The 26,413-nt window shown below is 39.4% G+C and overlaps 1 protein-coding gene across 1 annotated transcript in view; it reads right to left on the bottom strand.

Annotated features, from left to right (window-relative positions):
* Window positions 1–3,205: 3,205 nt before the first annotated feature.
* The window catches only part of PRKDC (protein kinase, DNA-activated, catalytic subunit), a 202,260-nt gene continuing 179,052 nt past the window's right edge, over window positions 3,206–26,413 (bottom strand). Inside the window, 12 exon segments of the mRNA XM_030303933.2 lie at window positions 3,206–3,734; window positions 5,623–5,762; window positions 6,616–6,804; window positions 7,658–7,859; window positions 7,935–8,006; window positions 8,217–8,306; window positions 11,879–11,971; window positions 12,269–12,489; window positions 18,476–18,543; window positions 18,948–19,152; window positions 23,461–23,604; window positions 23,709–23,796. Coding sequence (XP_030159793.1) covers window positions 3,530–3,734; window positions 5,623–5,762; window positions 6,616–6,804; window positions 7,658–7,859; window positions 7,935–8,006; window positions 8,217–8,306; window positions 11,879–11,971; window positions 12,269–12,489; window positions 18,476–18,543; window positions 18,948–19,152; window positions 23,461–23,604; window positions 23,709–23,796 — 1,717 coding nt within the window. The 3' untranslated portion in view covers window positions 3,206–3,529.

The following is a 26,413-nucleotide window of genomic DNA, read 5'->3' as shown; positions in this document are numbered from 1 at the left end:
TGGAAGTATATATGCACCCCTATGTTTATTGCAGCATTACTTACAATAGCCAAGATATGGAAGCAGCCCAAGTGTCCATAGATTGATGAATGGATAAAGAAGACGTGGTGTATATACAGTGGAATATTACTCAGTTGTAAAAAAGAACAAAATCTTGCCATTTGCAACAACATGGATGGACCTAGAGGGTAAAATGCTAAGTGAAGTCAGTCAGAGAAAGAGAAATACCATATGATTTCACTCATATGTGGAATTTAAGAAAACAAAGAAAAAAGGCAAATAAAAAACCAGACTCTTAAATACAGAGAACTGGTGGTTGCCAGAGGGGATGGGATTGGGGGGAGGGTAAAATAGACAAAGGGGATCAAGAATACACTTATCTTAATGAGCACTCAGAAAGTACAGAATTGTACACCTGAAACTAATATAACATATTGTATTCAATTAAAAAAAAAAAAGAAAGAAAGAAAACCAAGACAAAAATAAATACAAAAAAAATCTCCCAACAAAGAGAAGGCCAGCACCTAGATGACCTCACTGGTGAATTCTACAAAACACGTACAGAAGAATTAACACCAACCCTGCTCAAACTCTTCTAGGAGATATCACAGAAGGGAAAACTTCCTAACTCATTCATCAGAGACCAGTATCTCTTATGAACTCTGATGCAAAAATCCTCAACAAATTACCAGCAAACAGAACCCAACACCATATCAAAAGGCTTACTCACCATGGCCAAGAAGGACTTATCCCAGCAATGCTGAGATGTTTCAACATCTAAATATCAATCATTCTAATACACATTCATAGACAAGAAAGAACAGGTCCAACTCCATTAATGCAAAAAACAAAAAAACACTGACAAAACAACACTATTTGATGATGAAAACCTCAGCAAACTAAGAACAGAAAGGAACTTTGTCAATATGATAAAGGGACATTTATGTAAATGTCCCACAGCTAACATAGTACTCAATGGTGAAAGATGAAAATGTTCCCCTTAAGATCAGGAACAAGAGAAGGATGCTCATTATTCAACATTATACTGGATGTTCTAGCCAGAGTAATTAGGCAAGAAAAAAGAAATAAAAACAAATTGCAAAAGAAGTTAAACTATATCTATTATCAGAGCACATGATCCTATGTAGAGAAAATCCCCCAAATATTCATATTGATATTATTCACATTTCCTTATAATAGCACAGATGTCTTCTTTTATTTCCTGGTTTCCAAACCAAATATCTTTATTCAGCAAAAACCATAGGGTTGAAGTTTGGAGATGAGGTATGGGTTAGACATGTAGTCTCCTGTGTGTAATGAGGTCCTTTACCATCTTCAGTGGTTGTGCAAGTGTCTCTGAATACTACACACAGTAACTTTTTAGCACATTCTCATGGGTTCAGATATAATTTGAAGCAGACAGCTATGAAACTGGACTCATCTTGCAACAATGAACTTTTACTGATATGAAAGTAGTCCTTAAAAAACAGAATTTCTCATAACATGGGAATCTAGTTAATGAGTATATCTCACATCATCAGGACTCAAGCAAATATTATGGTTAATTAGTTGTTACAGAAAACAATATATTAGAATCAACTCAACACCAAGGTAGGTTTGTTTTGGTTGTTTTTGTGCTGAGCAAAAAATATTTACTAGATCAGGTGTATACTGGATTTTTCACACACGTGATCACTTATTTTTCTTTAGAGATGAAATTTCTTTAGTTGAACCTGACACCATTTGTTGAAAACATAATGGTTTATTAAAAAAAATTTTTTTTAATGTTTATTTATTTTTGAGACAGGCAGAGACAGAGCGTGAGCAGGGGAGGGGAAGAGAGACAGGGAGACAGAATCCAAAGCAGGCTCCAGGCTCTGAGCTGTCAGCGCAGAGCCCTACGTGGGGCTCAAACTCACAAACCGAGAGATCATGCCCTGAGCCGAAGTTGGATGCTCAACTGACTGAGCCACCCAGGTGCCCCCATAATGGTTTATTTTTAATGACGTTAATGCATTCAACCTGTATTTATCAGAATGACTTTGTCAAGTACATTTTATACATGAACATGTTGTTTTTGAAACTGCCTGAGAGCTATATATATAGCTATATAACAAGAGTTTCCAAATATAAATGTTTAAAGAAATAGTAAAAAGCTCAGAGCCAACCTGAAAACAGTTCAGGGGTTTGCCGGATTAGAGGAGGGGCAGTGATTCTATGAAGGAAAGAAAGCCATTTTTGTTTCATAATTTGATCTTGCTGTTTTAAAATGCATGTTCCCGGGGCGCCTGGGTGGCTCAGTCGGTTAAGCTTCTGACTTTGGCTCAGGTCGTGATCTCGCAGTTTGTGAGTTCAAGCCCCGCATTGAGCTTTGTGCTGAGAGCTCAGAGCCTGAAGCTTGCTTCAGATTCTGTGTCTCCCTCTCTCTGCCCCTCCCCTACTCATGCTCTCTCTCTCTGTCTCTCTCAAAGATAAATAAACATTAAAAAAACTTTATAAAAAAAATAAATAAAATAAAATGCATGTTCCCTGGGGTGCCTGGGTGGCTCAGTCGGTTGAGCGTCCGACTTCAGCTCGAGTCATGATCTCACAGTCCGTGAGTTCAAGGCCCGAGTCGGGCTCTGTGCTGACAGCTCAGAGCCTAGAGCTGCTTTGGATTCTGTGTCTCCCTCTCTCCCTGCCCCTCCCCTGCTCATACTTTGTCTCTCTCTCTCAAAAATAAATAAACATTAAAAAATTTTTTTAAAAATAAATAAAATGCATGTTTTCTCTCCAAAGAAGGAATTCATTTCCAATAGGGATTTCTTTTTTCCCCTACAACTGAAATGCTCTGTGCTACCCCATCATCACACTTGCAATTTCTGAAGCTACTGGATGCAAAGCACATTCATCTATCTTCCTGTTGTGGATCAGGGTAGCAAAAGTAAGTGCTAAGACCAATGTTTTTCTCTCTCCTAAATACTTTCTCTTCTAGAGAACAATTCTATCATAAAATGTCTAAGTTAGAAGAGAATAAAATGAGAAAAAAAACTAGAAAAATATCGTAAAATATCAAATGAAATCATTTCTAAATATTATAAGCCATACCATTCCTTATTATTCCTGTATTGCTAATATAATGTAACATCGTATCATAAAATCTTAGTGATGAAGTCTTCTGGGTGTTACTTCCAATGCGCCAAATTACTAACGACAACACTGCATGGGATGTTCATACTTAAACCATTTATTAAGATAGCTGGTTTATCTAAGTCATAGCACTTGTAATATGCTATATTCTTGATTTAATACTTATACAAGCTTAGATATATTTTTCTATTATAATTCTAATCGTTGTTTATAATCTAATCATTCATTTATACCAATATTCACTTATTCATCATGATCTTGATTAAACTCCTGCTACGAGACTTTACCACTAAATAGATTTCTTTAGTGCATCAGGAAAATCAGCACATTGATTGCTGTAGGTGAGAGTTGAGATTCTTTAAACACTTTCATGCTTTTTATCCACTGACTCCCATAGTCTTCACATCCAGGGCTCCCATCCTATCCAAGTTCTGCCAAGGATATTGGGGTCTGTTGCTTGGTCAATCAAGCACTTCACTTGAGCCTCTTCTGACAGTCCACTCTCTGGTTGCTGGGCACGGATGTTGTGATCTTTGTTCCCTCGTGCTACAGCCACATAATCTGCAAAGGCAAGTACGTTCTCATGGCCCAGGAGGAGCTCATCACTGGAAAAAAGATTAAACAAACTCAAAATCATGAACCATGCATTATTTTTCCTTTGTTGCCTGCATTCCTAGCTATCCTATCCAAACGTTTCCTCTCATCACTTATAGAACATTTTCTGTGGTTTATGATCTTGAAATCAAGAGACTGGATTTGTAGGAACACAGAACACAAATAATGTTGCTATTAACATTTGTCTACAGGTGCCTGGCTGGCTCAGTTGGTAGGGCACGTGACTCTTGATCTCAGGGTCATGAGTTTGAGTCCGATGTTGGGCACAGAGATTATTTAAAAAAAAAAATAAACAAAGCTCATCTACTAAAAAATCCTAAAACAAATAAATATATATCTATATATGTAAACATTTGACTACAAGTTTCTGTGTAAATGTATACTTTCATTTCTCTTTGGTGTGTGCATAAGACTGGACTGGAATTACAAGCCCAAATGGTGATTCTATATTTAACTTTCTGAGGAAATGCCAGACTGTTCATAGCAGCTGCACCGTTTACCATTCCCATCAGCAACATACAAGGGCTCCAAATTCTCCACGTTTCCCAACACAGGTTATATTCCACTTTTTTATTAGAGCCATTCTAGTTGGTCTGAAGTGGTACCTCACCTGCATTTCCCTCATAACTAATAATGTCAGGCATCGTTCCATATGCTTATTGGCCATTTATACACCTTCTTTACAGAAATGTCTGCTCAAATCCTTTGGTCATTTTTTAAAGGGGGTTGTTTGTCTTTTTATTAAGTCGTAAGAGTTTTTTTTAATGTATTCTAGATACAAGTCCTGTATCAGCTGTGACTTTCAAATACTTCCTCCCATTCTGTGGGTTGTCTTTTTACTTTACTTTCTTGATGGTATCCTGTGAAGCACAAAACTTAAATTCTGATATGAATTTACCTATTTTTTTTCTTTTTTTGCTGTGCTTTTTGGTGTTATACTTAAGAATGACAAAAGTCATTGCCAAATCAGGTCATGAAGATCTACCCCTGTGCTTCTGAGTCTTTTATAGTTTTAGCTCTTACATTTAGGTCTCTGATCTATTCTGCATTAATTTTTGTGTATCGTGTGGGATAGGGATCAACTTTTGTTCCTCTGCCAGAGCCATTTGTTGGAAAGACCACTGGTACCCCTGTCAAAAAAACAACTGACCACAGATTGCCAGCTACTATTACTTAATTGTAAAGTCCAACTTTTATCCCTCTTGTGAAACATCTCTATACATTTCTATTTGCTTTAGACCTCAATGAGAAAAATTTTCTTTTACGTTTATTTGAGACAGAGAGAGAGAGAGAGGGAGGGAGAGCACGCATGCATGTGTGACTGGGGAGGGGCAGAGAGGAGAGAATCCCAAACAGGCTTCGAGCTGTCAGTGCAGAGCCTGATGCACTCACGAACCATGAGATCATGACTGGAGACAAAATCAAGAGTTGGATGCTTAAGTGAGCCACCCAGGCATCCCAACAAGAAAATTTTTGAAGCTAACCTAAAGGCTAACTCGTTTTGGATTCTTGCCAACAATGTGGATTCTCCACATCTGTGTGCTGTGCCAACCCAGATCATATTTTCTCCTAAAAAGGACAAAAGCAATTTTAAAATCTAAATCTCCTCTTACATACCAATATTATTGTAATGCCTAAAAATGCTCCTGCTGTTCTTCACATTGGTACTGGTTATTCCAGGCACCGACTTGAAGCCTGAAGACTGTGCCAAGAGGGCAGAGGCCAAGTACACAGGCTTCAGAGATACAGACCCTGCCCAGCCTTGCAGAAGTTCACCTCCTTAAGCCATGCTTTTTTCATAAAGCCATGCTTTATATGTTAGTCATTCTTTAGTAAATAGTAGCATGTTGGTGTTTTGTTCACAAATAACCATCTTACCAAGTAATAACTGCCGGATTAGCACCTGCTAACTTTCTCTTAGCATAATGTATTTTCTGGCGGGGATACCAATTCTTTTCAGTTACGTTTACTTCTTGAATCCATGATCCTCCTTTTTTTAGCATTTTCTGTTCAAAATTCTAAAGGAAAAGAACATGATGTTCTCTGCTTATTATAACAGTATATATGATCACATTAAAACACTGAACCAGTAATGATTTTATTTTTTTATTTTTTTTTTAATTTTTTTTTTCAACGTTTATTTATTTTTGGGACAGAGAGAGACAGAGCATGAACGGGGGAGGGGCAGAGAGAGAGGGAGACACAGAATAATCTAAAGCAGCCTCCAGGCTCTGAGCAGTCAGCACAGAGCCCGACGCGGGGCTCGAACTCACGGACCGCGAGATCGTGACCTGGCTGAAGTCGGACGCTTAACCGACTGCGCCACCCAGGCGCCCCCTTTTTTTTTTTTTTTTTTTAATTTTTTATTTATTTTTTTTGAACCAGTAATGATTTTAAAATAAATATCTATAACTAGGGGGAGCTTTATAACTTTTTATACACATTCTAATAGTAGTAATACACATAACAGGGACAATGACATCCCTATCAAGGATGCCATCACTAAGCTTCATTCTTTTGGGGCTTACTACTTATGAAAGCATCATGTATCTTTATAATCAAGGAAGACTTCACATGAAACAGATTTTAAGCTAAAAGTTGTCTCAGAAATCAGACCTAAATCACCAATAGGTCTACATTAACTCCTCATTAGAAATATACTCATTTGAAACAACAGTTTTCTCCAAATGACGATTATGTCTCTTATCTGGTTTACAGGTCAACTGACCCCAAATGTTAATTTTAAGAAATACTGCACAAAACAATGTAAATATTTTAATAAACAAAATTTGATACATTTCCAACATATGACAGATGCCAGATCAGTCACTGGTATGTTGTAATGAAAGTAAAAAGAACAAATAACCCTACTTTCCAGTCGAAGGAAGGTTCCTTTACAAACACGTCCATGGTGTTGATAAGCAGGTCTGAGTGTGAGCGGAAGGCTCTCAGTGCATGCACCATGACACTGCACATAATGCCTGCTTCTTTCATTGGTAACATCAGATTGATAAATTGGCGAGTCAGACGAAAAGGCATCAACTCAGGGACAGGCAGAAACTAAGGAGGGAAAACCATGGACAAGAAGGAGGACATATGAACTAGAAACCTCAGGGAAAAGGCACAGAGCATCTTCTCATAGTTATTGTTCACAGTGAGTGAGAAATGATATCGGCTGCACAGATGTGAACCCACTGCGCCCAAGAGTACCCAACACAATCATCTTTGCACAAACCTGTGTGTGTGTGTGTAGGACCACACAGCCTGCAGAGATTTATAAGTGCAGCTGAAAATATTCAGGGTTTAATGTCAGAGAAAAGATTTGTATCACATCTTGTGCAAGACATTTTGATTATGGGGCTTCATAAAACCTTATAGTCTTCCCTTTTAATAGGAACACATTTTATTCTTGGCTCTAGTTATATAACTCATCACACCTTTTTTTGTTGTTTATATTCTTTTTTCAAATTTTTATTTAAATTCTAGTTGGTTAATATAGAGTACAATATTGGTTTCAGGAGCAGAATTTAGTGATTCATCACTTATATACAACACCCAATGCTCATAACAAATGCCCTCCCATCTAGCCCTTCTCTCACCCACCTCCTTCCATCAACCCTCAATTTGTTCTGTCTTTTAGAGTCTCTTATGGTTTGCTTCCCTCTTTATTTTCCCCCTCGCATATGTTCATCTGTTTTATTTCTTAAATTCCACAAATGAGCATCATCATACCTTCTATAACCTGTCTGAACAAGGCCAAAACAAAGTTGAGATTATCCTTTATTCTGCAAGAATGTCAAATTTAATGACCATGACAAATCAATCTAATTGATTTAAAATCTATCCATTTCCAGAAGGTCCTAGGACTATGGTTCTAAATCAGGCAAGAACAATGAGAGCAAAGTGAGCATACCTGAGTAGCTGATCCAAATGCATGTCCAAAGTCGATTCCAATCATTTCGCCTGTCTCCATGCTTACCATGAAATTGTTCAGATGTCTGTCTCCAATGCCCAGAATCCAGTGGCTAATGCACAGAAGAGCATGAGAGCTGGCAAAGTGGGAGCGGAGTGCCAGGAAGGCCTCAGGGCCCGTGCTCATCTTCAGAAAGGCCCGCCTGGGGGAGGGAGACATGATCTCTGTAGTCTCTGCTACACCACCAGCTAGTTTGTAAAGTCAGAAGGATACTCACTTTAAGAGATCAGCTGGCACTTTACTTTCCCTTCTTCTAAAAGATGTGACTGTTTCAGTACGACTAGCTGCCCTATGATTTAATAATAGGAAATACCTAATTAGAACAAATTCCTATGACTTGAAATTTAAAATTTGAAATAATTTACACTGAAGCTCAAATATCAAACAGCTAGATTTTGATAATCTCTCGGAAGCAAAACGTTCTAAGAAACAAAAGTAAATGCACAACTTTGAGAAGAATGAACTAGTCACTAAAAAGGAAAATCAAAACAAAACTTACTTAAACATTGACACGTAAGCGCCCACATCATGTTTCCCAGACATCTTTGCCAGCCATTCTCTATATTCATGTGGTGGTGCTCTGGGATCACTAACAAGTAGGAAAAAAGGAACCAGCAGCAGGAAGATATTTAGCATTGTAAATTCAGAGGCAAAGATCACCAAGAATTAATTGAAAAATAGTGAAAAGGCAGGGAAATAAATATGACTTTCAATCACATTTAATATTAACACTGAACCCATGTTACTCTGGATCTAGAATCTCAATATATTGTCATTTATTCTTAGTTACTCTGAAAGAGACAAAAGCTATTTCCTATGCAAAAATTCAGGCACAAAGTGATCAGATACAATAAACTTCCCACCTCACATAGAGAGGAACAAGATGAATTAAATGTAAGTGCTAATGATCCAGGCATACAGTTCTAAAAATCTGGTAGTGGAAGAGAGCCTTAACAATAAGGCTCTTTTTGGCTTGCCACACTCTTTTGTCGCCATTTCCAGTATGCAGATACAAACAAAATCAATATTAAATACAATAAGGTATTTTCTTTTTTTATTATTATTATTTTTTTTAATGTTTATTTATTTTTAAGAGACAGAGAGACAGAGTGCAAGCAGGGAAGAGGCAGAGAGAGAGAGGGAGATACTGAATCTGAAGCAGGCTCCAAGCTCTGACCTGTCAGCACAGAGCCCGATGTGGGGCTCGAACCCACCAGCTGTGAGATCATGACCTGAGCCAAAGTCGGACGCTTAACCGACTGAGCCACCCAGGTGCCCCCCCTCTTTTCTAATGTTTATTTTTGAGAGAGAAAGAGAGAAAGACAGAGTGTGAGCTGGGGAGGGGCAAAGAGAGACAGAGACACAGAATCTGAAGCAGGCTCCAGGATCTGCCCTGTCAGCACAGAGCTGGACATGGACCTCAAACCCATGAACTGTGAGATCATGACCTGAGTCAAAGTCGGATACTTTACCGACTGAGCCACCCAGGTGCCCCAATACGGTATTTTGTTAAATGACAATGGTTTTGAATTGAATTTACAAAGCTGTTTTCAGTAATGTTTCACAGGCAAAACGCCGTATTGGGCTGTTGGAAACATGTTTTTTGCACGTTCAGTCACTTTGGGGTTGTGTCAAAAGCTTGAAGTTTTCCTAAAAAGAAATCTGAAGATAGAACTATATCATATGTTACTTAGAAGTTCAATCACTTAAGGTGAATCTTTTCTGAGTTACTACTAAGTTAATTTCACAACAGAGCTCTCCATTTCAATCTAAATTCTCTCCTAGTTTCAAATGGGATGTTTAGGCCAGGAAACGGCAACATATAAATTAAGAAAAAAAATAGCAACGATTTTACTAGTAGAGGGCAGAAGCGCCTTGTTTTACAAAGGCAGTGGGAGGCGCGCCTGGGTGGCTCAGTCAGTTAAGCATCCAACTTCGGCTCAGGTCATGATCTCATGGTCCGTGGGTTTGAGCCCTGTGTTGGGCTCTTGCTGACAGCTCAGAGCCTGGAGCCTGCTTCAGACTCTGTGTCTCCCTCTCTTTGCTCCTCCCTTGCTTATGCTCTTTCAAAAATAAACATCAAAAACATTTTTTTAAAAAGGTAGCAGAGGGGCGCCTGGGTGGCGCAGTCGGTTAAGCGTCCGACTTCAGCCAGGTCACGATCTCGCGGTCCGGGAGTTCGAGCCCCGCGTCGGGCTCTGGGCTGATGGCTCGGAGCCTGGAGCCTGTTTCCGATTCTGTGTCTCCCTCTCTCTCTGCCCCTCCCCCGTTCATGCTCTGTCTCTCTCTGTCCCAAAAATAAATAAACGTTGAAAAAAAAAAATTTAAAAAAAAAAAAAAAAAAAAAGGTAGCAGGAAGGAATTTTATATACTTCTTTATATATACTTCTTTATATATATACTTTTATATACTTCTAAAGTATACTTTATATACTTCAAATATATATATATATACACACAAATATATATATATACAAATATATATATATAATATTCAAATATATATACATATATATTTGAAGAGTACTTTATAAATTTTTTTTTTTTTTTCAACGTTTTTATTTATTTTTGGGACAGACAGAGACAGAGCATGAACGGGGGAGGGGCAGAGAGAGAGGGAGACACAGAATCGGAAACAGGCTCCAGGCTCCGAGCCATCAGCCCAGAGCCTGACGCGGGGCTCGAACTCACGGACCGTGAGATCGTGACCTGGCTGAAGTCGGACGCTTAACCGACTGCGCCACCCAGGCGCCCCTTGAAGAGTACTTTAAACTCCATTGATACCTATGTTTACCTTATGTATTTTACATTACTGTCCCATCTTAGAAATGGAGGCATGGGACCAAGGAAAAGGCAAGTCACTTTTTCAAGAGTCCTACTACGTGTTAGGACCACTGTCAGTTGGCACTGGAGTGAGATGTGGGCTGCCTGACCCCGGAAAGTACTGTCCATCAGTTTCCCTGTCTCCCAGGGAAGGCAGAAACAACTATGGGCAAAGGACTCAAATGAATGGAATTAAAAGTTCATGAACAAAGCCTATGTAACAACAGCAAGAGTATGAATAAGAATATGCTTAATTGCACAGAAATCATTTCTGACTGATGAGAATATTGCTCCTATGTAAATACTTTCAGGACAGAAAAGGGTATAATGAAGAGAAATGGCCCAGATTTATGGCTGTTTCCTCTTCCTTCATCATACAGCTAGTCACCAAAACTTGTCAACTCCTTCAAAATGTCTTTCAATGTGGTCCTTTTTATTCTTCACAGAAATAAAAACACCCAATCCTTTGTGATTAAAAAACATGTGTTCATTGTAGGCAATTTGGAAAATATGAAAGGATAAAGAAAAATAAAAAGCACCAGTATCATAACCTAGAATTACTCACTAATAATTCTAGCTAGCACACTTGCATGCTGGGCAGCCTAGGACTAGTTACATAACCTCTCTGGGCCTCAACATCCTTATCTGAACAGAGGTGTTAACAAAAACTTGTAGGTTTTTGTAAGAAAGAAATGACTTCATTCACATTAAGAACTTAGAATACTGCCTAGAATGCAGAAAATTTTTAATTAAATGTTAGCTGCTAATCTTATTATTTACTTTATTTCCTTCGAGTTTTTTGTTGTTGTTTGCAAAGCTAATACTTCGGTTCACTGTGGTAAAACGCACACAACTACTGTCTGGAACCCTCTACTCCCTTTAGTTTATTCACCCAGCCAGAGGCCGAATAAACAACTGGCCAAGGTATGGCTCAGAGGCCCAGTTGAAAAGGTGCCCAGGGGCACCTGGGTGGCTCAGTGGGTTAAGTGTCCGACTCTTGATTTTGGTTCAGGTCATGATCTCACAGTTTGTGAGCTCAAGCCCCGCACTGGGCCCTGTGCTGACAGAGCAGAGCCTGCTTGGGATTCTCTCTCTCCCTCTCTCTCTCTCTCTGCCCCTCCCCTGCTCTCACTCTATCTCTCTCTCAAAAAATTAATTAAACAAGAAAAATCAAATAAATAAATAAGGGGGCCCAGAAATGACACTGGAAACACGAGGTAGAGGAAACGTGATCTAAAACAACGTTACTCCGAGGTATTATGACTGGGGAGTAACAGGCTTGCAGGACATAAGTACCCAGGGAAGGGCTGAAGAAGGAGGATTGGGGCTCTAAGTCACCTTGTATAAGCTGCTTTCTCCTCTTGTGACATGTGACTCAAAAGAAGGTCCTTCAAGGTGAAAGTATTTTCAATCCACTCAATTAGTCCTAATCTGAAAAGGAGAATGAACAGTTTATGAGCACAAACCCAAACTGTTCTTTCTACCCTGCAGAAGGAAAAGCAGGTTTCTTCACGTCAGTTCCTCACTTACCGTCTCCACGTTAAGTCTGAGGAGCAGAGGTTTACAAGTGCTTATTATTCTGCTTAGCTCTTTGTGAACGCTAAGTAAAACACTGGATTGTCAGGTGACTTTCAAGCCCAGCTCTGTAACCTTAAATGGGGACTGGGCTGAGTGCAAGTTCCCATTCATGTAAGTCTGCTCTAGAATGACCATGTGCACTGGTCTCACCTGGAGGTCATGGGTACGACACGGTAGGTCTTCAGCTGCATGTTTCTCTGGCTACAGGCGGCATCCTGAGAAAGGAGGACATTCATGACCTCGAAGAGCTGCTCAATCCGCTGGTCCTGGCGCAGGTCTTCACCCCCCTTGACAAGGAAGGGGTACTCTTTCTCATCATGGCCTCGGATGATGATGCGCTTCGGTCTTCTGATGGAAGCCATTACTTTTACCTTTAAGATGTATTAAAATATTTTAGGTGCCGTCTAAAAAACTGACCAAAAAACCGATCATATTATCAAAAGAGGAAAAGTAAGGCTGGTTGGTACTCATTCCTCAAAAAGAGACCTCTCTTTGAAGACAGAGTCAAGCGACAGAAAAATAACAGAATCTAGGACCAGCAAAAGATGTGTTACCTGTTCAAGCCCTACTGCTGTGCCTCCGGAAACTTCATATTCCTTGCTACATTTAATTGCTTATAAATGTGGATATCCTTAATAATGAGCAACATATATACATGTTAACTTCCTAAAATTACTTAACCTAACCCCACATATATTTTATAGAAGATACATACATACACATGCATACACACAGTTTACGTTTTGAGTTTGTTACATTCTTAAATATGACAGATGTTGACACATCAAAACATTATATTAAGAAATTCAGTAGACTGTTGGGAAGGCGAGGAGAGAATATGGCGGCATAGGAGGACGCTGGGCTCACCATGTCCTGCTGAACACTTAGATTCCACCCACATCTGCCTAAATAACCCAGAAAACCGCCAGAAGACTAGCAGAGCGGAGTCTCCAGAGCCAGGCGCAGACGAGACGCCCACGGAAGAGGGTAGGAAGGGCGGAGAGGCGGTGCTTGCTCCGCGGACTGGTGGGAGGGAGCCGGGGCAGAGGGGCGGCCCGCCAGCCAAGCAGAGACCCCGAGTCTGGCTGGCTAAAGTGGAAGGGCCGGATGGAGTGTGTTCCGACAGCAAGAGGGACTTGACATCTGGAAGGTTATAAGCTAACAGCTCTGCTCGGAGAACGGGAGGGCTGGAGGACAACGGGAGGGAGAGTTGTTGAGCCCCAGACGACAGAGCTCAGCTTGGCGGGGAACAAAGGCGCTCGCCAGCGCCATCTCCCTCACCCATTCCCCAGCCAAAATCCCAAAGGGAACCGGTTCCTGCCAGGGAACTTGCTTGCACCGCACAAACGCCCAACGCTGTGCTTCTGCGGATCCATCCCTCCGGAGGGTCTGACTCCCTCCCGGTGCCGCAGGGCCCCTCCCAAAACAGATCTCTGAAGGAAAGCGAGCTGAGCCTCCCCCTCCCGCCCCTGCGCACCTTGCCGATCCACCCCAGCTAATACGCCAGATCACCAGCACCACAAGCCTGGCAGTGTGCAAGTAGCCCAGACGGGCCACGCCACCCCACAGTGAATCCCGCCCCTAGGAGAGGGGAAGAGAAGGCACATACCAGTCGGACTGTGGCCCCAGTAGTGGGCTGGGGACAGACATCGGGTCTGACTGCGGCCCCACCCACCAAGGTAAGTTATTCAAGATAGCACAGGGGAAGTGCCCCACAGTTCTGCACCACTCCAGGGACTATCCAAAATGACGAAACGGAAGAATTCCCCTCAAAAGAATCTCCAGTAAATAACGACAGCTAATGAACTGATCAAAAAGGATTTAAACAATATAACAGAAAGTGAATTTAGAATAATAGTCATAAAATTAATCGCTGGGCTTGAAAACAGTATAAAGGACAGCACAGAATCTATTGCTACGGAGATCAAGGGACTAAGGAACAGCCAGGAGGAGCTAAAAAATGCTATAAATGAGCTGCAAAATAAAATGGAGACCACCACGGCTCAGATTGAAGAGGCAGAGGAGAGAATAGGGGAACTAGAAGATAAAATTATGGAAAAAGAAGAAGCTGAGAAAAAGAGATAAAAAAAATCCAGGGGTATTAAGGGACAATTAGAGAACTAAGTGATGCACTAAAGAGAAATAATCTATGCATAATTGGTATCCCAGAGGAGGAAGAGAGAGGGAAAGGTGCTGAAGGTGTACTTGAAGAAATAATAGCTGAGAACTTCCCTGAACTGGGGAAGGAAAAAGGCATTGAAATCCAAGAGGCACAGAGAACTCCCTTCAGACGTCACTTGAATCAATCTTCTGCACAACATATCATAGTGAAACTGGCAAAATACAAGGATAAAGAGAAAATTCTGAAAGCAGCTAGGGATAAACGTGCTCTAACATATAAAGGGAGACCGATAAGACTCATGACGGATCTCTCTACTGAAACTTGGCAGGCCAGAAAGGAATGGCAGGAAATCTTCAATGTGATGAACAGAAAAAATATGCAGCCGAGAATCCTTTATCCAGCAAGTCTGTCATTTAGAATAGAAGGAGGGATAAAGGTCTTCCCAAACAAACAAAAACTGAAGGAATCTGTCACCACTAACCCAGCCCTACAAGAGATCCTAAGGGGGACCCTGTGAGACAAAGTACCAGAGACATCACTACAAGCATAAAACATACAGACATCACAATGACTCTAAACCCGTATCTTTCTATAATAACACTGAATGTAAATGGACTAAATGGGCCAACCAAAAGACACAGGGTATCAGAATGGATAAAAAAACAAGACCCATCTATTTGCTGTCTACAAGAGACTCATTTTTAGACCCGAGGACACCTTCAGATTGAGAGTGAGGGAATGGAGAACTATTTATCATGCCACTGGAAGTCAAAAGAAAGCTGGAGTAGCCATACTTATATCAGACAAACTAGACTTTAAATTAAAGGCTGTAACAAGAGATGCAGAAGGGAATTATATAATAATTACAGGGTCTATCCATCAGGAAGAGCTAACAATTATAAATGTCTATGCGCCGAATACGGGAGCCCCCAAATATATAAAACAATTACTCATAAACATAAGCAACCTTATTGATAAGAATGTGGTAATTGCAGGGGACTTTAACACCCCACTTACAGAAATGGATAGATCATCTAGACACACGGTCAATAAAGAAACAAGGGCCCTGAATGATACATTGGATCAGATGGACTTGACAGATATATTTAGAACTCTGCATCCCAAAGCAACAGAATATACTTTCTTCTCGAGTGCACATGGAACATTCTCCAAGATACATCACATACTGGGTCACAAAACAGCCCTTCATAAGTATACAAGAACTGAGATAATACCATGCATACTTTCAGACCACAATGCTATGAAGCTTGAAATCAACCACAGGAAAAAGTCTGGAAAACCTCCAAAAGCATGGAGGTTATAGAACACCCTACTAAAGAATGAGTGGGTCAACCAGGCGATTAGAGAAGGAATTAAAAAATATATGGAAACAAATGAAAATGAAAATACAACAATCCAAACGCTTTGGGATGCAGCAAAGGCAGTCCTGAGAGGAAAATACATTGCAATCCAGGCCTATCTCAAGAAACAAGAAAAATCCCAAATACAAAATCTAACAGCACACCTAAAGGAAATAGAAGCAGAACAGCAAAGGCGGCCTAAACCCAGCAGAAGAAGAGAAATAATAAAGATCAGAGCAAAAATAAACAATATAGAATCTAAAAAAACTGTAGAGTAGACCAACGAAACCAAGAGTTGGTTTTTTGAAAAAATAAACAAAATTGATAAACCTCTAGCCAGGCTTCTCAAAAAGAAAAGGGAGATGACCCAAATAGATAAAATCATGAATGAAAATGGAATTGTTACAACCAATCCCTCAGACATACAAGCAATTATCAGGGAATACTATGAAAAATTATATGCCAATGGACAACCTGGAAGAAATGGACAAATTCCTAAACACCCACACACTTCCAAAACTCAATCAGGAGGAAACAGAAAGCTTGAACAGATCCATAACCAGAGAAGAAATTGAATCAGTCATCAAAAATCTCCCAACAAATAAGAGTCCAGGACCAGATGGCTTCCCAGGGGAGTTCTACCAGACGTTTAAAGCAGAGATAATACCTATCCTTCTCAAGCTGTTCCAAAAAATAGAAAGGGAAGGAAAACTTCCAGACTCATTCTATGAAGCCAGTATTACTTTGATTCCTAACCCAGACAGAGACCCAGCAAAAAAAAAGAGAACTACAGGCCAATATCCCTGATGAATATGGATGCAAAAATTCTCAATAAGCTACTAGCAAATCGAATTCAACAACATACAAAAAGAATTATTCATCATGATCAAGTGGGATTCATTCCTGGACTGCAGGGCTGGTTCAACATTCGCAAATCAATCAATGTGATACATCACATTAATAAAAGAAAAGATAAGAACTATATGATCATGTCAATTGATGCAGAAAAAGCATTTGACAAAATTCAGCATCCTTTCTTAATAAAAACCCTCGAGGAAGTCGGGATAGAAGGAACATACTTAAACATCATAAAAGTCATTTATGAAAAGCCCACAGTTAATATCATCCTCAATGGGGAAAAACTGAGAGCTTTTTCCCTGAGACCAGGAACACGACAGGGATGTCCACTCTCACCACTGTTGTTTAAGATAGTGCTACAAGTTCTAGCATCAGCAATCAGACAACAAAAGGAAATCAAAGGCATCAAAATTGGCAAATTTTGCTTTCACTTTTTGCAGATGATATGATATTATACATGGAAAATCCGATAGACTCCACCAAAAGTCTGCTAGAATTGATACATGAATTCAGCAAAGTCGCAGGATACAAAATCAATGTACAGAAATCAGTTGCATTCTTATACACTAATAATGAAGCAACAGAAAGACAAATAAAGAAACTGATCCCATTCACAATTGCATTGCACCAAGAAGCATAAAATACCTAGGGATAAATCTAACCAAAGATGTAAAAGATCTGTATGCTGAAAACTATAGAAAGCTTATGAAGGAAATTGAAGAAGATACAAAGAAATGGAAAAACATTCCGTGCTCATGGATTGGAAGAATAAATATTGTCAAAATGTCAATACTACCCAAAGCTACATATCCAATGCAATCACAATCAAAATTGCACCAGCATTCTTCTTAAGACTAGAACAAGCAATCCTAAAATTCATATGGAACCACAAAAGGCCCCGAATAGCCAAAGTAATTTTGAAGAAGGCCAAAGCGGGAGGCATCACAATCCCAGACTTTAGCCTCTACTACAAAGCTGTAATCATCAAGACAGCATGGTATTGGCACAAAAACAGACACACAGACCAATGGAACAGAATAGAAACCCCAGAACTAGACCCACAAACGTATGGCCAACTAATCTTTGACAAAGCAGGAAAGAACATCCAATGGAAAAAAGACAGTCTCTTCAACAAATGGTGCTGGCGCCAGTCAGAGTGGCCAAAATGAACAAATCAGGAGACTACAGATGCTGGAGAGGATGTGGAGAAACGGGAACCCTCTTGCATTGTTGGTGGGAATGCAAATTGGTGCAGCCACTCTGGAAAACAGTGTGGAGGTTCCTCAAAAAATTAAAAATAGACGTACCCTATGACCCAGCAGTAGCACTGCTAGGAATTTACCCAAGGGATACAGGAGTACTGATGCATAGGGGCACTTGTACCCCAATGTTTATAGCAGCACTCTCAACAACAGCCAAATTGTGGAAAGAGCCTAAATGTCCATCAACTGATGAATGGATAAAGAAATTGTGGTTTATATACACAAGGGAGTACTACATGGCAATAAGAAAGAATGAAATATGGCCCTTTGTAGCAACATGGATGGAACTGGAGAGTGTTATCCTAAGTGAAATAAGCCATACAGAGAAAGACAGATACCATATGCTTTCACTCTTACGTGGATCCTGAGAAACTTAACAGAAATCCATAGGGGAGGGGAAGGAAAAAAAAAGAGGTTAGAGTGGGAGAGAGCCAAAGCATAAGAGACTCTTAAAAACTGAGAACAAACTAAGGGTTGATGGGGGGTGGGAGGGAGGGGAGGGTGGGTGATGGGTATTGAGGAGGGCACCTTTTGGGATGAGCACTGGGTGTTGTATGGAAACCAATTTGTCAATAAATTTCATATATTGAAAAAAAAAAAAAGAAATTCAGCAAATAATAGGATCAATAATAGGATCAGAAAACTGCATTTGAAACCAAGGTGGGAAACTGTCTTTGTTTGGTAAAGACAAATACATCATTCTCATACCTGAAGAACTAAATACCACACTTGCAATCCACACACCAGTACCTACCCGCTCATCAAACCCAGTGATTCGTGCATGGTATTCTGGCACTGGCTTTCCTTTGCCATCATACTGACCTAAGACAAACCATAGAAGCTTTCTTTAGGTACAGTTTGTTACAGAACCCTGTATTTTAACACATACCTGTTGATCTAATTTTAAAAAGTTATGCAATAAAATTTTTTACTGAAAGTTGTCATTTAAAAAAATCTTTTTAAAAATAATGCTATTATTTTTCAATTTGACTAATGGAAGTTAGCTTCCTAATTAATGGAGTAGACTCCTAATTCAAAGTAATTATAGCTTCTCCTAATGACAAAAAAGTATGGCAAAATTTTAAATTCTTAATAAATTTATTAAATTCTTTAAAAAAAAAAGGTAACTATCAAGATCCCAATATTACTATTTTAGAAATCAAAAGTCCTTGCTACCCTACTATTCTCCTTAGAGTCCAGTTTTGTCACCCTAAGGGTTAACTCACCAGGAATCTCCAGCTCATTTCTCAAGAATTCTACTTTGAAATCACTCATCCAGGGTGAACATTCTTTCAGATTCCCAGGTGGCTTTGAGTCTCTGCACATTTTAGATAGTAGTGAGTTGGTAATGTCAGTGAAGTCACGGAGTTTCATTCCAGGTAGCTTAGAACCTCCTTTTCCAAAGTATTTATCAAATTCTTTTCCAAAAGCCTGAAATTAATAATAATTTACCTTAAATATTAATGTTTAGTTTAAACTTTGAGGAAGGTTCTAGGCTTATGTTTATAACAAGTATCCAATTATTTAGGCTTTTTTTCTGTTTTTAAGGTTTATAGTTTTGCTTTCCTTGAATGTTTCAATACTCTAAACATGAGAAGCCTGTCTTTTGTTTGTTTCTTTGTGTTCCTTTGAAAAGACAGAAAGGCGTCAGTGGGGACTTACAGTCATAAATTCTAATCATAAATTCTAATAAGGGCTTAAAAACCTTTCAACCTCTTTGTGTTCATTATCTAGTTACTGGTCTACATCGTTATGACAAGAAGAATACTTAGGAATGAGGTACTGAGGTGCCTGGGTGGCTCAGTTGGTTAAGCGCCAGACTTCAGCTCAGATCACGATCTCACAGCTCATGAGTTTGAGCCCCGCATCAGGCTATGTGCTGACAGCTCAGAGCCTGGAGCCTGCTTCCAATTCTGTCTCCCTCTCCCACTGTCCCTCCCCACCCACACTCTGTCTCTCTCTCTCAAAAATAAATAAATATTTTTAAAAATGAAGGAATGAGGTACTAAATAGAGTAATTCAATCAAAATGAAAAGCCCATGATTCTTCATCACAGCTGAAGAACAAAATATAAAAATACTCCTTTCCTTAATAAGGGTTTTTCAAGCCATTATTCTGGATCATAAACCAGTACAAACATTTAGATAATTTATATTTCTAAAAGCAATAATTGTAAGTCCTTTATCTTGGAACTAACAAATATTTCTTTGTATTAGTCTCTAATTGTATAGTCTATATTTTTGATATAAAATAAAAAAAACAAAAACAAAACTCAAGAGAATCATTAATAGTGACTTAATAATAGTCATCAAGATTTACCTACTCGTCTTTAATTAGAAATTTTTTACAAAATTTCAAACTCACCCCAAAACACAAATCTGGTATAAATGAAATATTTGCTCTATTTTAAGACAATCCATTATAGTAAAATTGACATCTATAAAACAAACTTATTCTTTAATCTGTAAATAGATTAAAAGTATAGAAACAATCTGCAATTCTTAGAATACATGGAAAGATTATGTATTTCCCAAACATAATCAGTACCAGCAACATATGTGAATGGCATAATGCCCTCTGAAGTGAAATTCTGTTTTGACAGATCATTATTTTAATCAATTAATGCAAATCGTATGCTGATTTGGTATGAAGCATAAAGTTCTAGACTGGTTTTCCAAGGCACTAGAAATCAACCTCAAAACAAGTATCATGCCTGGTAGGAATGATCGAGGTTCGTTTCTGCCGCTATGACACGCTCCCTCGGTTAGAGTTGGCAGAAGCTGTGCTCAGCAGCAGCTGGGAAGAAGTGGTCCACCCTAACAGGTTTCCAGGGTAAAGCCTTCCCAGCACGCAGGGAAAAGTGGCCATGAATTCAAGGGATAACACACAGTCTTCACTGGGGACACAGGTGATAAACAGGGTCAGACATTCTCACACTGAGGAGACAGACAGGCAGCAAACGGGGGTGAGGGCAGGGGTCACAGCACCCTGAGAGCAGGGCAGATGGGGGAAGGCTGCAGAAGAACGGTACTGCTGAAACGAAGTCTCCTCCCAGGTGATGGATTGGTTCCACTACGCTGGGGGACCTGGTGTCAGTTGCCATTCTGCCATTCTCTCCATTTGACACTGGGCGAGTCTCTGTTTTTCAGATCTAGCTTCTCTGTGTAGAACAAGGCATGAAAAACTACAGTCTGCAAGTCAAAGCCCACTGCCTGTTTTCGTAAACAAAATTTTATTGGGATCCTGTCAACGATATCCATTCACTTACACACCGTCTAGGGCTGCTTTTGTACTAGGGTGGCAGATCTGAGTGCTTGGAACATGAGTCTGGAATGGCCTGAAAGCGGAAAATCTGGACCTTTACAGAAAATGCATGCAGACTACTGGTTTAAGACAAAACCAACACAAATACTTTTCCAAATCTAGGATTCTACAATTCTATAAATTTCATTAATGCTAGTACACTGATTTTAAGTAAAGTATGTATACTTTCTGTTATGAGGCCCTTGCATATTCAGCACTGTGAGACAGACTTCATACAATGTGGAGCCTAATATATGTCATAATATGGAATATAGAGAAGTTAGGGTTTTACCTTCACTTTCAGGATACATCCCTGGTCACATTCAGGCAACAGATAGTCCTGTACGTTCCCACATTCATACCATTAACTAAAACTACCCTAAGTAGGAAGTACCCACCAAAATCTATCTCTACTTACCAAAACTATATCAATTATTCATCTAATTCAAGATGCCAGTTTCATGTCAGGCAGTATTTAGTAGGCGGAAAGAAAAATCCCTGTCCACAAGTCTAAATCAGGAGGCATAAATTAAAGAAAGAATTAAATATGGTTTCCCACTCCTGAGGATCTCCCCAGAAGAACCCATACACAGATACTCACAGCAGCAGTATTTATAACAGCTAAGACGTGGAAATACTCCAAATGTGCATCAGCTGACAAAAGGATAAAGAAAATGTGGCAGGCCCTAACAGTGGAATAGCATAGAGCAATAAAAAGGAACGAAGTCCTGACACATGCTGTAGCACGGATGAACTCTGAAAACATTATGCTGAGTGAAGGAAGCCAGTCACATACTGTAAGATTCCATTTATACAAAATGTCCAAAAGAGGCAATCCACAGAAACCGAAGGCACTTCGGTGGTTGCCTGGGAGTGGAAGCAGCGGGTGGGGGTGGGGGATTGGGAGCACCTGCTAACAGGTATGGGCTTTCTTTTTGGGGTGATGAAAATGTTCAAAAATGTGGTGATATTTACACAATTCTGAGTATAACAAAACTACAGTATTGTACCCTTTTGCTTTTTAAAGTTTATTTATTTATTTTGAGAGACAGAGCGTGCATGAGAGTTGGGGAGGGGCAGAGAGAGAGAGGGAGAAAGAGAGAATCTCAGGCAATCTCCACAATGTCAGTGTGGAGCCTGATGGGGGGCTCGAACTCACAAACCATGAGATCATGACCGGAGTTGAAGTCAGATGCTTAACCGACCGAACCACCCAGGCGCCCCTTCAGTATTATACACTTTAAATAGATGGATTATAGGGTGTGTGAATTATATCTTAATAAAGTAGTTACTTAAAAAAACACTAGGGGTGCCTCAGTTGGTTAAACATCTGGCTCTTGGTTTCAGCTCAGGTCGTGATCTTGCAGTTTCATCGGTTCGAGTCCCTCATTGGGCTATATGCTAACAGTGCGGAGCCTGCTTATGATATTCTCTCTTTCTCTCTCTCTCTCTCTCTCTCTGTCCCTTACCCACTAATGCTGTCTCTCTCTCAAAATAAACTTTTAAAAAAATGTCCTAAATAAATAAATAAATAAATAAAAAATAAAAAGATTCTCCTTTGCACTAGAGACTGAAACTGAGAACTCTGGCAGTAGGAGTCCCAGGACTTCTCCACATGCTTTTAAAGTTTACTAAACAAAGGTAATTTGACCAAAGTTACAACAAAAATCAGTGTGATTAATGCTAACAAAGGTGTACATAAGGTGTGTTACACAACAGAGAAGGAATATCTAATTCTTGTCCGGGAAGGAGGTTCAGGGAAGGCTCTACAGAAGAAATGATGCATACGTCAAGTCTCAAAAGTGAGTTCTCCAGATGGACAAGGGAGAGAAGGTAAACCCACTTAGAGGGAACAACAAGCACAAGGCATGGCAGTATGAAATCTCCAAGTTTCATTTTGATCTCCACTGGCTCCCAGGAGCTTTTCCTGAACTGAAGGGCAACTTTAGAAACAGCTCTCATGTATCCACACTTGTCCTCAAGCCACAGTTCTTTATATACTGTATTTGTCAGCCAATCCCTTTGAATTCAGGAACTGGGTCTGTCTTCTCTTTGTATGTCTTGTAGCACTCAGGAGTATGCCTTGGACAGATATTAAGTGCTCAAAATGGTTATCAACTATAAAATGCAAATATTTTCTTGATCCAACATACACATCATTATGAAAATTATAATTACTAAACTACACACAACCTTCAAATCTAAAAATCTGAGCATGAAGAAAATAATGGAATAAAAACTCCATGGTTTTTCTATTGCCTCACCTGCCACCATCTGACATAAATACATGTATCACTATCTCACAGAAAGTATCAGATCTAAAGAAAAGGTTACAAACTCAACAGACATTTTAAAACCAGAATTATTAACAAGCCAGCAAATGTACAAACTAATCTTCACAATGGTTCCATTATCATAAGAGCAGACTACCCATACCTGAATGAACCTCTTTCTGAAAGCTCCAAGGCCTGGAACCTCTGGGTCTCCCAAGGCTGCATACATTCTTTCATACATCTTTTCAATGTGTTTTTTATTAACAGGGGTTTTTGCTAGTTCAACCTTGATATCATCAGTCCAGTCCTGTGCAGGGAAAAAAAAAAAAGAAAAAAAGGGAAAAATCAAGTTGACTACAAGTAGATTTTATCCAAATTCTATGTTTTATGAACTGGAAGCTATTACATTACCTTAAAGAGCATTTCAGGATTAGAGAGCTGCTCTAGGGCACTAATAAAATCTTGAATCACTCCTCCTTGATCCAATTTAATTTTAATCCTATAAAACAATTACCAAGTTTAGGTAATCAAACATCTTCCAAAGATCAAAGCCTATGGTTTTTGTATATGACAATTACTTATATTTATATATAAAACTATACATACACACACACACACACACACACACACACACACAAATAGTCTAGGGAAGGAGCAATTTTAAAATTCTGTTCAATATTAGATGAAGAACAAAGTATGTATTCTATCAAGAAGTGAGGTTCTTTTTCTTTTTTTTTAATTTTCTTTTTTTAAATTTACATCCAAATTAGTTAGCATATAGTACCAACAATGATTTCAGGAGTAGATTTCTTAATGCCCCTTACCCATTTAGCCTATCCACCCTCCCACAACCCCTCCAGTAACCCTCTGTTTGTTCTCCATATTTAAGGGTCTCTTATGTTTTGTCCCCCTTCCTGTTTTTATATTAGTTTTGCTTCCCTTGCCTTATGTTCATCTGTTTTGCATCTTAAAGTCCTCATGTGAGTGAAGTCATGTGATATGTCTTTTGCTGAGTAATTTCGCTTAGCATAATACCCACTAATTCCATCCATGTAGTTGCAAATTGCAAGATTTCATTCATTTTGCTTGCCGAGTAATACTCCATTGTATATATACACCACATCTTCTTTATCCATTCATCCATCGATGGACATCTGGGCTCTTTCCATGCTTTGGCTATTGTTGACAGAGCTTCTATAAACATGGGGGTGCATCTGCCCCTTTGAAACAGCACACCTGTATCCCTTGGATAAATATCTAGTAGTGCAATTGCTGGGTCATAGGGTAGTTCTATTTTTAATTTTTTGAGGAACCAACATACTGTTTTCCAGAGTTGGCCGCACCAATTTGCATTCCCACCAACAAAGGAAAAGAGATCCTCTTTCTCCGCATCTTCCTCGCCAGCATCTGTTGTTGCCTGAGTTGTTCATGTTAGCCATTCTGACAGGTGTGAGGTGGTATCTCATTGTGGTTTTGGTGTGTATTTCCCTGATGATGAGTGATGTTGAGCATTTTTTCATGTGTCGGTTGGCCATCTGGATGTTTTCTTTGAAGAAGTGTCTATTCACATCTTTTGCCCATTTCTGCACTGGATTATTTGTTTTTTGAGTGTTGAGTCTGAAAAGTTCTTTATAGATTTTGGATACTAACCCTTTATCTGATACATCATTCGCAAATATCTTCTCCCATTCTGTCGGCTGCCTTTTAGTTTTGCTGATTGTTTCCTTCACTGAGCAGAAGCTTTTTTTGTTGACGAGGTCCCAGTAGTTCATTTTTGCTTTTGTTTCCCTTGCCTCTGGAGATGTATTGAGTAAGATGTTGCTGCGGCCAAGATCAAAGAGGTTTTAGCCTGCTTTCTCCTTGAGGATTTTGATGGCTTCCTGTCTTACATTGATGTGTTTCATCCATTTTGAGTTTACTTTTGTGTATGGTGTAAGAAAAGTGGTCCAGGTTCATTCTTCTGCATGTCGCTGTCCAGTTTTCCCAGCACCACTTGCTGAAGAGACTGTCTTTATTCCATTGGATATTCTTTTCTGATATGTCAAAGATTAGCTGGACATACGTTTGTGGGTCCATTTCTGGGTTCTCTATTCTGTCCCACTGATCTGAGTGTCTGTTTTTGTGCCAAGAAATGAGGTTCTTAGATAAGGTAAAAGCAAATATCCTTGCCAATGATGCTGACATTTTGATGCACATAATCTGATACATATAGTTTCTGAAGTTATATTATAAAAGAAAAGGCCACATTCTCAACGCACTTTCAAACCTTTCTCTTTTCTTTCTTTCAAAAAAAATGAATTATGTTGCAGTAGACTGTGTTGAGAGACAGGTAGGGGGGTGGTAGGCAGGGCACCAGCAGTGGCAAATGGGATATGCACAGCCAACCCATCCACAAATCATGACAAAAGCTGTATCTTACTCTTGTCTTCTCAGAAACAAACACTCTAAATAATGAAACAAATGAGGTCATGACAAAAAAAAAAGCTCGTAACAGAGAATGTCAACTAGAACACCATTCCTTTTCCAAGTTTCCCTGTAAAAGTAATACACTATTGCTAGTTATATCAACAGTCTCCACTTATAAATCAAATGGAAAAATGAAAAGGATGACACTTCAGGCAGTCTACTGAATCTTCGAATTAAAGAATAATTTCAGTAACTGATTTCAAAAAGTATCTCATCTAGTCTCAACCAACAAATTACTGTCAACTATTACTATTATAAGGACAGAATGTCTCATGAATAAAATTCTAAGATGAAGCATATTTTATTTTTTTAAGTTTATTTATTTTGAGAGACAGTGTATGTACATGCACAGGAGGGGTAGAGAGAGAGAGAGACAGAGTCCCAAACAGGCTCTGAATTATTGGTGCAGAGCCCAATGCAGGGCTTGAACTCATGAAATGTGAGATCAGACCCGAGCTGAAATGAAGAGTCGGATGCTTAACTGACTGAGCCAGCTAAGGTACCCCAAAGATGAAATTTATTTTAAAAAAGGAAAGGGGCACCTGGGTGGCTCAGTTGGTTAGGTGTCCGACTTTGGCTCAGGTCATGATCTCACAGTTCGTGGGTTCAAGCCCTGTGTCAGGCTCAGTGCAGACAGCTCAGAGCCTGAA

Source organism: Lynx canadensis, chromosome F2, assembly GCF_007474595.2.
Source record: "Lynx canadensis isolate LIC74 chromosome F2, mLynCan4.pri.v2, whole genome shotgun sequence".
Lineage (NCBI taxonomy): Eukaryota > Metazoa > Chordata > Mammalia > Carnivora > Felidae > Lynx > Lynx canadensis.
The sequence above is the reverse complement of the archived record's forward strand: the minus strand, read 5'-3'. Positions and strand labels throughout refer to the sequence as shown.